At 43.5% G+C, this 12853-nt stretch overlaps 2 protein-coding genes across 8 annotated transcripts in view; both read right to left on the reverse strand.

The window, feature by feature from the left end:
• The window catches only part of SNX14 (sorting nexin 14), a 776643-nt gene that overhangs the window by 592559 nt on the left and 171231 nt on the right, over positions 1 to 12853 (reverse strand). The gene's annotated exons all lie outside the window — the stretch shown is intronic.
• TAB2 (TGF-beta activated kinase 1 (MAP3K7) binding protein 2) overlaps positions 1 to 12853 on the reverse strand; it is a 93612-nt gene that overhangs the window by 57474 nt on the left and 23285 nt on the right. For 4 of the 7 annotated variants that reach the window (XM_078774045.1, XM_078774043.1, XM_078774046.1 and 1 more), the window contains exons 3-5: positions 7092 to 7257; positions 5931 to 6189; positions 3871 to 4461 (exon numbers count right to left, since the gene is read on the reverse strand). In XM_078774045.1, coding sequence (XP_078630171.1) covers positions 3871 to 4461; positions 5931 to 6189; positions 7092 to 7193 — 952 coding nt within the window. In that variant the 5' untranslated portion in view covers positions 7194 to 7257. Of the gene's footprint in view, positions 1 to 3870; positions 4462 to 5930; positions 6190 to 7091; positions 7258 to 12710; positions 12846 to 12853 lie in introns of all 7 variants that reach the window. The other 3 variants (XM_078774044.1, XM_078774048.1, XM_078774042.1) reach the window with 1 other exon arrangement.

Raw genomic sequence — 12853 nt, forward strand, 5'->3', positions numbered from 1 at the left:
GGGCAAGGGGGAATATTTGAAAGAGATGGGTGATGGGGAAGATTTGGAGGGGAGGGGCAAGGGGGTAGATTTGGAAGGAAGGGGTGATGGGGAAGTTTTGAAGGGGAGGGGTGATGGGGAAGATTTGGAGGGGTGAGATTGGATTTTGAAAAGGGTAGGATTAATGGGAAACGAACATTTATGCAAAATGAGTTTCTTGAGACCTTTGAGTCAAAAATACGTTTGAGGACGCTGAAGGATGGGTGGAGTGCTGGAGAGTTTAGGGAATGTATGAAAGAGGCACTGTAAGAGATGGAATATTTTTTTGGAATGAATAGATTTGGTGAGCAAGTCGAAAGCATCCTTTTATAGAAGAAGAAGAAAAAGGTGTTATGGTATACGACAGAATACAGTTCTTCAGAGGACAGTTTAAACATTTTTTAACAACGTGATCACGAACAACGTGATCACGAACAACGTGGTCGAAGAACGAACGAACAAATAAGAACGAACAAACGGATAAGAACAGAGAAGGAAATATATATTTTTTTTTTGAGTTGAGATTTTAAAACAAGGAAATATGGGGTGAAAAGACAATGAAAAACAGAGACCGAAAGTAATTGCAGCACAATCGAAGAACCGCTGAGACAAAAACAAAGCCTCAAGCCAAGGTCGGACACGGTAGCCTACTACACTCGGCCTCAGAATACACGACACGAACTAACCGACGATTCTGTACACAGGTATGAAAAACCAACACCGAGCATCCTATTAAAGACACACCAATATATACACACACCGAAAGAAAGATACAGTTTCGACAAAAACACAATTGTGAAAAATTACTTAACTTCGAAGGTGTGCGCGCATGGACAGCTTTGAAGAGACGTGACCTCCAATCTTGCACATGCGCAGACTAATGCGCAGACGCAGACGCAGACTAATTTGTTGCGGCCTGAAGCACACCAAGCCCAGCATTCAATCACACCGGCTTTATTTATAGGTTATCACACCCAAAATCCATTTCTACACACAAAGAAAAAGGAAACAAAGACGGGAAAAGAGAGTGAAAAACCGGATTAGGCCAGCACGAGAGGGAAGGAGTAGGCAGCCAGGGCTGGGGGCAGCACGAGAGGGAAGGAGTAGGCAGCCAGGGCTGGGGCCAGCACGAGAGGGTCGGAGTAGGCAGCCAGAGCTGGAGGGTGCTGCTTGTGTAGTCAGTCCCAAGGGAGGACCTACAGTCCGGTGGTCCTGAAGAGGTCCAAAGAGGAGAGACCCAGACGATGCGGATGGGAGCGGTACTGTATCCTCCAGTATCCACTCAAGACCAGGTTGGGGGATCCGAACTGGAGGAGCTGCAGCGACAGTTCAAAATAAGCACTGCATTCAAGGCAGGCCCCACAGTAGGCCCCAAGTCCGGCCCACAGAAGGCCCCAATGCAGGCACAGCGGTAGGCCCCAATGCAGGCACAGCGGTAGGCCCCAATGCAGGCACAGCGGTAGGCCCCAATGCAGGCACAGCGGTAGGCCCCAATGCAGGCCCAGCAGTAGGCCCCAATGCAGGCCCAGTCGGCCCCAGTGCAGGCCCCAACAGTAGGCCCAAATGCAGGCCCAGCGGTAGCAAGAGTTTAATTAAAGTCACCTTCAGGTACAGAGGTGGCCACAGGGTTTGATCCGGCCCAACCTTCAGGTGGAGAGATTGCAGCTGAAAACTCTACAAACACACGACAAGGCACTCTGCCATGAGCCCTCCTCCATAATTGCCACTCTCTCCTCTGAATCACCTTCCTGGTCCCTCCCCTGCCCCACAGCCAATCATAGGCTTTATACCCACGGACCAAACCACTTGGTCTAACTCACAGGGGGGAGGTGGGGGGGAAGGAAGAAGAAAAGAAGGGTCACAGACCGTAATACTGGGTGTAATGCCTGACCAGTGTGTAAACCTTGCGAGAACTGCATCAGCTATAAAAGGTATATACAGGATAAGAGCAGGTCAACATCCCAAAAAAAAAAAAAAACGTTTCATGGTAACATCCAAAAATCAATTTAAAATGGATACCTAACACAGGCAGATGGTCACAAAGTGATATTACTTTACAAAGTGATACAAAGTGATATTACAACTCAGTTGTTTTACACCTTTACACATTAAGCATACTAAGTTAAAGGAAGTTACCAAAATCTTAAGAACAGCGAAGAATATAACAGACTGGTAAATGAGCACGAATCTAAAAGGTAATATTTTTCAACCATCATACAATCTGGAAGGCATCAAATTCAGGCTCAAAGTGACTCCATTTGCCTTGCGATGATTATTTGTCAGCACAAACAACGTCGCCCCATATGAGAATTCTGATAATGACATAGCTCACATTTTTGTAAAGAGCTGTATACACGTCACACTCCATATGCAAATTTGGTGCGTAAAGATGATTCTGATGCTAAAGAAAGAAAAAAACAAAGTAATTGAGGTCCTGCGGCTATTAGCTTAAGACAAAAACCGATCCATGCCCAAAGTGTAGTACATATCCCTGTTGTACCGCTGCCTTCAGCAGGATGTGAACCGAACACCTTTAAGATACCAGTCCACTGTCCTCACCATTAGTAGGGTAAATGAGCATTAAACAACAATGTATGGGCCAAATTGTGCGACAATCAAAACTAGAACGGCACTCTTTGATTGATATGCCTGTGCCCACATCATTATATCATGATACATACTTGTACTAAGTTTGATTTAAATCCCTTCAGCTGCTCTTAAGTTATCACATTTTTACCTGGCATGACCTCTGACCTCTCGATGGCATATTCCAATCAGTTCATCTTTGCTCACATATACTGATACCAAGTTTGTTAAAAATAACATCACTGGTTTACAAGTTGGTCCAGTAACACAACTTTTACTTAACATGACCTCTCACCTTTGACCTCTTGACCCAAAAATATAATCAGTTCATCTTTGAATCATAATATATAATTATACTATGTTTGGTGAAAATCCCATGATTGGTTCACAAGTTAGCTTGGTAACAGAAGTTTTACCCAACGGGACATCTGACATTTGACCTTGACCCCAAAATCTAATCAGTTCATCTTTAAATCATTATTATACATACCTTTACCAAGTTTGGCTTGGATCCCTTTCGCCGTTCGCAAGTTATAAACCTATTACAGACTCTGACCTTTGACCTCTTGACCCCAAAATCAAATCAGTTCATCTTTGCATAATAATACATAGTATATATACTTGAACCAACTTTGTCAAAATCCCATCAGGTTCACAAGTTATCGTGGAAACAAGATTTTCAGCTAATGTGACCTCTGACCTTTGACCTTGGAAACCCAAAACCGAATCAGTTCATCTTTACTTTGTTATAAATGCAGTACCTGCATCAAATTTGACTTAGATCCCTTCAGCCGTTATCAAGCTATCTTGGTAACGAAAACCTATCACGGATGAACGGACAACATGAAAATATAATGCCTCCAGCGACGAAGGCATAAAAACAAAGGGATTCTCCCCTTGGGCGAGGCAAATTTGATAGTATTTGGCTAATATTATATCAACAAAGGGATTGGTTAAAAAAAGCAAAAAAAAACAAAAAACAAACAAACAAACAAAAAACAATAAAAGGTTTAGTCCTAATCATCAAAAAGAAAGCGTCAATCACATGATGCCATTCGAGATCAAACAAATCACCAATCGCCCCTCCCAGCCCCCACCTCAAACGAGGCCTTCCAATTAACACTAATCTCATCTTATCTCATCGTGGACGAAATAAAAATGGGGCCGAAATAGCCACTTGGTACAAGTCTGATTGGATTGCCTACTAAACAATTCTCTATTAAATGCCACCACCTCAAACCTCACAATGAAAACCCAGAAACATACCATGTCCACCACGGATCTGCTGGTGAGAGGTGTTGTGGTGTTGTTGCTGCTGTTGCTGTTGTTGTTGCTGCTGCTGCTGCTGCTGCATCTGCTGCTCAATCTTGATCTCTATCTGGTTCTTTCTGGCTGATCCTCCATATCCAGTTAGAGTACCACTGCTGTAAATGTTGCTATTGCTTCCACCGCAACCAGCCAAAGTCATTACAGCAGGCCCATCCACCTGCGATGTAGGGATCTGGACGTGTGCGGCGATGGCTGTCGGAGACGTAACAGGCATGAAGACGTGTGAGGTCTGGTGCCCAGGTGGGGGAAGCAACGAGACAGGGCGAGTCTGAGACGCAGCCGGCCGTTGCACCATGATGGAGGGTGCCGAAGACATGGCAGTGGACGGCCCAAGATACAACGTGTTTTCGCCCAGTATTGTTGGGCTAGGGAGACCGTGGATGTGCAACGATTTTGGGGTACCCATTGACGGCGGAACATTACGGATGTGCAGCGATGTCGGTGTGTTCCGTCCTGACGATGCCTGCTTCAGCGTCACCGTAAAGGGGCTGCAATGCGGTTGATTGGAGAGTGTATGCGATGGATAGGCTGAAGGATAAAAACGAGGAGAGATGAAATGAGGTGGGGCATCATGGAGCATGCATCAAAAAAATATCTTATTGGTATCTTGTTATTAATTCCTTAATCCACAACATTTCTTATTATTCCCATACCAGACTATTTCCTGTGAGCCAATATGCAGCTAAAAGTCGACCAGATTTAAATTTATTCATCAAATCTTACCCATTACAACAGGTTTGAAATAAACACCAAGAAGAATCGTTGCGATAAACAAGAAGAATCATCATCTACAATTGATGGCATCTATATAATAATAGCGTAAGGACTCGACTTTGTTATCCCTTTTACGCCGCACCCAGTGACCCGATGCCCACGGCACTAATGGATTTACGATCTACGAACCGCGCTCTTTGTTTATCACGTACAGCCATACTCGAAAAATCTGAATTAGCCGACGTTGGGGCCCAAAAGCATCCGATTATCTGCCGATACGACGCCATCTTACGACGCCATCGTATTGGCGTCTGCTGGGTGAAGGCGAAGCAAGCCGTCCGCTGATTGGACAGGCGAAGGCGAAAGCAAGCCGTCCACTGAGTGGACAATCCAGAGCATGCATTTGTGCCGGTGTCGGCGATCGTTGTTCATATATGCACTCTTCATTCTCATCTTTCTTCCTAATTCTTACTCGGACAAGCAAATCCCCTGTGCCATCCATAATGGTACACTCTATCCATACACGACATCCTCCCTTCTGTGGATGTTCCACGGGTTTCGGCTAGTGTCAAATATTTCAAAAGACAAGGGATTAGGCAAACATTTCAGTGAGCCAAACTTGTGTTTGAGCTTGAACCCAGCTTACTTACCCCATTGTCTACCCCTCTCGTCCTCTTGCACTCATTCTTTGCTGAGGCCATTTTCATTTTGCACTGTGTTCTAGCTAGTCTCATCTGTTCTAACTCTTCCACGAGCCTAGACTTTGCATACAATAAAAATACAGTAGATGTGTTTCTGATAAAGTGGAAAAGAAAAGTGTGGGTAATTTGTGATATTATTTATCCGATATAATATTGCTCAGCAATATATACATTATATATATACATGTAAAAACCTCATATACATATACAGTAGTGTAAATATGGGGTGGTACAGGTTGGAGCAGTTTTAAACAAAATGTGGACCGACCAGAATTCCCTCCCAGTAATACATGCTGCATTTCACTTGTAAATGGCAAACTGTAACAAACTATGTATGGTATGCCAAAATTAATGTGATACAAGTGTAACATGTTGCCAGATAGACCCATACATCACAATGCATGTCAGATGATCATTGACTGCAAGATTAGCAAATCCTATGGGTCGTAAATAATGAGGTTGAACTCCTTCTCCCCTCGCCCCCGCACCTCATAGGTCAGGAAGGAAAGTCAAATTTTATTTTTGGTCTAATCGAGATTAGTTAGTCCGTTTAGTAGACAAAGCCACAATCAAGATCCTCACCTTTTCCCAAAACAAAGCCACCACCATCGCGCCCGTCGGAAAAGGTGGCAGGCTGACGCGCGAGGGCCAGAGATGATGTTCCATGTGGCACATTGTTGGCCAGGCGGATACGACTGCTGCCGTTTCCGAGGTTCAGGTGGATGGTGTGGGTATGCAATTCCGTGGGTCCACCAATGCCTTCTCCCTCCACCTCTCCGTACAGATATTTGCTGCTCTGTTGAGTTAGTGCCTCTTCACTTGCAGCTGCATTGTTGTGGTTCTGCGAGAAAACGTGGTCACACCATCTTGGGCAATGCCATCAATAACAAATTAACTCTTTCATTTTCAAATACGAATTGTACCGATCACTCGCAGTAAAGGCAATACTTGACTTCTACGAAATTCCAGGGATAACGTCCAATTTCCTTAACACATTCGGGGGGTTTTTATACTGCTGAAATTTCAGCACGATTCATGTAAAATTTACAGAAAATGTACAAAGTTAAGCAGGTCCAGCTACGATCATTCCATAGACCTTAGGCCTACTATTTATCAAAAGGAAACACAGTGGAGCATTTGAAGTCCACATCAAAGTCGAAACGAGAACCACTTTGTGGACGTAATGGTGGAGGTGATACTTTTCCCAAAACACAGTTCATTTGTATCGAACTCTATGATTTGTAAAGAAACAAGGGATCAACATGTTCTTTCGCCATCTTGGCCTACTCAACATGAGGCTTGGCCCTCAAGGTTTTGTTGAACAAGCGAACACTTGTAAAATGTGCAATCATCTGCAAAAATAAATAAATAGAGAAAACACTTCTGACCACAACATAGAATGAGGACAACTTAAAATTGTGCCATTTTACAACATGCGAATGTCACCTGCACTGAAAGTCAAATATATGAGATGGAATCATTTCTGTACTTCAAAGCCTGAAAGAGCATGCCCTTGGCGAAATGGAAAATATGGGTAGGAATTGTAACAGATAAACATCACACATTTCTCCAGGAGTTTTAGACACGAAAGGAGAAAATTACAATAAAATAAAGCACAAGCGATTACAAAGTAAATTGCTTATAAATATCGGTGCTTCTATCGGAGGATTGCACCACCGTAACGCGTACAAGACAACAAGGATCCAAGGTGTCGGAATCCGATTCGGACACACACAACCGTACCTGCAGGATGCAGTCGGAGAGCACCCCTTCGGGAATCTCGGGAAACTTTTGACGAAGGTTCTGGTAAACCCGTGAATCCAGCTGATGCCCTCCATGAGCCATGATACTAAGGCCCACTCCTCAGCCACCAAACATTGTCATCCCAGGCCTCGCATCACCCCAGCCACTAAAAACAAAGGTTCGCTGGTTTTGTACATTGTAAAAAAACAAAAAAAAGGTCCAACACGTGTACCTAGCATGCACACACCACACGGATGGTAAAAAAGTTAAGGTTTTAACCTGTACAATGCAATACTGTCGATCATTGTTGCGTGGTGTATGCTCCCATGTCTAAAAATGTCATAATAATTAGTATAGCGGCACTCGGTAGAGAGCATACATCTGCCAGGCTGAACAGTTTACATTGTGTATCTCACTGATGGGCTGGATCTGGATTCGGGCCTGAACCAAATTCTAATCTGCTCGTTTTTGTTGCCTAGCCAACTCATCCACCATATTTTGTCATAATCCGTCCATAACTTTTTGAAATATTATGCTATATATATTGTTTATGGTGCTATCACTCAATGGTGAAGAATCACATAAAAATGAAAAATTCTCATATTCAGATCTTCACCAAAATCGAATTGCCTCGTTTTTGTCACCTAACCAACTCATCCACCAGGTTTCGTCCGAATCCGTCCATAACTTTTTGAGATATTGTGCTACATATCAGTTTTAGCGCTATCACTCAATGTTGAAGAAACACTTGAAAATTTCTAGGATCCAGATCCAGATCTGGATCTTCACCAAAATAGAATCATTTCACCCTTATCACATACCCAACCTCTCCAACAAATATCGTCCAAATCCACCCACAACTTTTTGAGATATCCTGTTCACAAACAGAAACACACAGATAAAGGTGAAAATATAACCCTCATCCACCTTCGGTGGTGGAGGTACCAATGTGCAAAATCGGTCTCATATTTTGGCACATTGTGATTACGTATTGTCACATTTTGTCATTGATTTCTCGATTGAGAAATAATTAATCAATTGTTCCTATTTCTTTTTCTTCCAGGTGTGAAGAAAGGTAGCCTGGTGTTGGCTTAGCGGTTAGGGTGCCGGCTTGGGATCCTAGGATCCTGGGTTCGAATCCCGGTCGATCGCTGAATTAACGCCAGGGGGGTTGACTCAGCCTGTCATCCTTCCGAGGTCGGCAAATTGATTACCAGCTTGCTGGGATGAATGATCCCGGTGTGTACCCCGGTTTAGAATATACGTACACCGTATCCCTGCGCATCGTAAGAGCGTGACCAAGGGTTGGCGTCAGGAAGGGCATCCGGCCATAAAAATATTGCCTCAAACAGGGAACCATGATCGTCATGGGGCCCGCAAGGCTAACCCCCGCTCTAGCGGGGAAAATGGCCTTAAAATGATCATTCATTCATTCATTCATTGTGAAGAAGTCTAGAAGAGCAGCAGCATAGAATCGCATCATCTGATTGTTTCTTTCAGTGCCAGAAAGATGGCCCAGTAATCAGAGGTGGACCAGCCAGGATAAAGAAAATAATTTATTCAAGCATTGCCTGGAAAGATGTACTTGCTGCATTGAAAAGTAAGACATTTATTTCTAAGTAAGACATGCAATATAAGCCATATTTGTAAAGTAAGACATACAACGAAGCAACCAACTGGATTGCTACATAGCATTCATTGGACAATGTAATGGTGCGGCTGCTTCTTGTGCACCTCTGGATAGAGAACCCGACCCAGCAGAACATGCATTTGAACATGTAACGACGGAAGACGTCCAACCCGAGTATGGAACTCGGTGGAAACCCACGATTCGTATTGCGAAGGCTTTCCCTTATGCAAACCCACCCCACACACTGCTGCTACCGGATCCTGCTCATCAACATCTGAGGAAGCATTCACTTCCGCTACTGCGCCGACCACAACATTAGGAAATCGAAGAGAAAGGGTTCATCTGCTTTGAGACTTAAAAAAAATGCTTTGTGAAAAGGTCTAATCGTTATGCGGGTTTATGGGTGTGCAAGTACCCTTTGCTTTCGAAAACCACATACCCGGGGAATTGAAACTGGTGGAGGCAAATGACAATTCTGATCACATTGTGCAATTTGCCAAGAAAATATCAGCCGCTACAATGACCAGTCCATCAAATATCGTAGACGATAAAGCAGAGCAAAGGGCACGTTTGATAGGAGGAAACTGTTCATTTGTTCACAAAGAGGCGGACGTGAATATAATCAGCCGCCTCCTGAAACTTCATCGAGAGAAGGGCAATATTCAAATTATGGCCGATGATATAGATATCCTTGTCCTCTTCGTTTTCTACTCTTGGCACCAGAAATCGACCACGCAGGTGTCCATGAAAAAGTACAACAGTCAAATACTTGACATCAATGCCACAGTCTCGAAATTGGGAGACAAGTGCTCAGACCTTCTGGCTCTCCATGCACTTCCAGCATGCGATATAATGTCGTACCTATTCGGTAATTAAAGGAAACGTATCAGCAATCGACTTGCTTCTCAAGTCAGAACTCAACCTGAAAGTATGTTCAGATCCTACGAGTAGTACCAGAGAAGTTTCCTGGATGGAAGCAGGAACTCATTTCCTGTCATCTTGTGCTTGGTGGGATTGCATCACCTTCACTCAATGACTTCAGGTTCAGTCTGTTCGGTAAGAAGGAACCACCCAAGACAAACCGTCTTCCAGGGACGGACAAGTCAGCAGTTCCCCATGCCGAGCGTGCTCACCTCCAAGCTCTGATTTGGAGAGCACAAGACTGGACAAAACCACTGAAGGCCGATATTAGCCAGTTCAGGTGGAAAAATCGACAATGTCATTTCTACTCCTGACCATGGAACGACCATGCTTGCTCCTTCGATTCTGCAGATTGTTGCTTGTTCTTGTAAGTCAAAGACACCATTCAGCCTGGTGTTGGCTTAACAGTTAAGATGGCTGTTTTAAGATTGCAAAGTCCCAAGTTCAAGCCACTGTCATGTTGTTGAATTAACACCAGGTGGGTTGACTCAGCCTGTAATCCTTCCGTGGTTGGTAAAATGGGCACCAGATGACTGGTAATAAAGAGACATTGCATGAGTGGCAGCTGCACCCCCAGAAAATAAAGCAACCAGCAGCCACAGGCTGCACATGAACCACCAGTCGCCATGCTCAACCAACCAGTGTCGTTGTCGATCAGCTAGGTTGCCATGTACCTCATACTGCAAGTGTGGTGAAGAGGACAATTGCGCTAATGACAGCACAGTATATTCGGCGTGTACGGTTTTTGTGAATGACAACGTGGAAGATGAGTAAACGTGTGGCACCTTCAATTGATGAACTGCACCATTAGCAGTTGACGCAAAGTGATTGAATTTTCAAATTTATTATCTAGATGCGATATGTTTTTGTAAGAGTGCTATATGTCCAGGACATAGATAAGAAATTCATTGCCTTGACAAACTGACCTGATGTTCCAGGTCTAGAATGAATGAATATGAATGAATGAATGATCGTTTTAAGGCCATTTTTCCCTGCTAGAGCGGGGGTTAGCCTTGCGGGCCCCATGACAATCATGGTGCCCTGTTTGAGGCAATGTTTGAGGCAATGTTTTTATGGCCGGATGCCCTTCCTGACGCCAACCCTTGGTTGCCTCTTACGATGCGCAGGGATATGGTATACCTATTCTAAATCGGGGTACACACCGTGATCATTCATCCCAGCAAGCTGGTACTCAATTTGCCGACCTCGGAAGGATGACAGGCTGAGTCAACCCCCCTGGCGTTAATTCAGCGATCGACCGGGATTCGAACCGAGGATCCTAGGATCCCAAGCCGGCACTCTAACCGCCAAGCCAACACCAGGCTAGGTCTAGGAAGAACAGATATTGCCCGAGGCTCTCGGGGAACTTCGACATAAAAAATAAAGTAATATAAAATAATAATAAAATAAAATAACCTGTAATAAAGTAATAGCAATAATAAATTGATAATAAAAAATAATAAAATGAAGTAATAATAAAAAAATCTTGTAATACATCCAGTTGAATTTGGGTTCTTTCCGAGCAAAATGACCTTAAATGTCGTTGTATGACCTTAATTCGTAAATTAATGATGAAGGGCAAACTGGATTGATATTTTTGCATTCTACAAGTCATTAGCTTCGATTCGATATGAAACTCGAAATGTTTATGGACAAGGTAGAGAATTAGCCTAATTATGCAATAATTATTGAAATGGAGATGGCCCAGAAAAGGTTGCTCAACGGATCCAGAGTGGCACCCATCGGATTTTCCATGTGCACATGCCCAACAATCATTTTAAAGCAAAACAATCGTATTCACACGTCATGTCACAGTTCAAGGTGTTAGCTATCTGGCGCAAGTAGTGGCTGTGCTGCATTCAAAAGGAAAAGGAACAGTTTCCAAATGGACGATGCATTTAAGGAATTGTTTTTTGTTTTTTTTGGATACAGAATCAAGGCTCATGAAAAAGCTAACATTTATCACACAAACAAATCAAACAGACAAACAAAGTATATAAAAAGGGGAGCGGTAGACAAGATGGGGAGAGAAGGGGAAGCACACAAACACAACATTTGAGAGCAGGGACATCGGGAGATGTGTGGGAGGGAGAGGGCTTGGGGGGGAGGAGGCGTGGGAAGGGGGGAGAAGTATAAAACACAAGGACACCATGGACTTCCAGGAAAGAAGTTGGTATTTCAAAAAAGTGGATTTGGGGTGAAATTAGCAGGGGTAGTGTAATGTGTAAACGCGGAATGTGTAAACGTGTAATTGTAATTGTAGCGGAATGTGTAAACTTGCTCAAATAAATGGAAAAAAATGGTGCAGACATTGAAAACATCAACATCGTCAAATCATGTTGTACTAAATCGATACAGAAAACGGGCACATATCCATGGGATTAATAATAAAACAAGAGCATGAATTGCTTTGCAACACACGTCCCCTACCGATGTGATCTTTTCTAAGTCCGAAAAGGGCATAACTCTGAAAAGTTGATGAAACGTCCTGAAACCCGAACTTGTTCTGTAACTTATCCTAATAAAGCCATGTACCACGTACGTTTCAGTTGAATATGTTAAAGTGTATGGGGGGAAAAGTCTGGAAAATCACAGGTGGGACGGACAGACAGAGCAATCCTATAGTCCCCCTCTGGCGAAACCTGTATGGGACTAATAAACGCTTGACGGACCTATTGGGTTCAACTGATAAAGTTTACGGATACAACTTTAATACGGTGATCAAACACAATAAATAACCAATCTCCAACATGTTTCTAATGTATTATTTAACTGAATGACATTCACATGGACTAGGGTGCAATGGATCTAGGGTCCAATATGCAGTGGGAGAGGGTCGTCACAACATGGCTGACCGTTTTTTTTAAATGCAAGGGGAGGACCAAGTCTGGGTGATTTTGAAACCGCATTTCCGAGATGCTCTATGGAATTTCCTCACAAAATATCGAGAAAAGCACGTACCAGGGTCACTCCAGAAGTACCTCAATGCCCTACAATCTTTTTAAAACACCATATTTATTCTACAGCATTGCTACTTGTACAGTGTATAGGTACAATATGATAATTACATTGTCTTCCCACATGCGGCGTTGCTGTAGCAGTTGTCAAACATGGCTGCCCCCATGGATGTCCATCAGAAGCAACTTGCTGCTATTGAATTATTGATGTGTGAGATGGGGACTAGTAGAAACATCCAAAAGCAACTATAGAA

This window comes from Myxine glutinosa, chromosome 3 (assembly GCF_964187855.1).
Source record: "Myxine glutinosa chromosome 3, kmMyxGlut1.1, whole genome shotgun sequence".
Lineage (NCBI taxonomy): Eukaryota > Metazoa > Chordata > Myxini > Myxiniformes > Myxinidae > Myxine > Myxine glutinosa.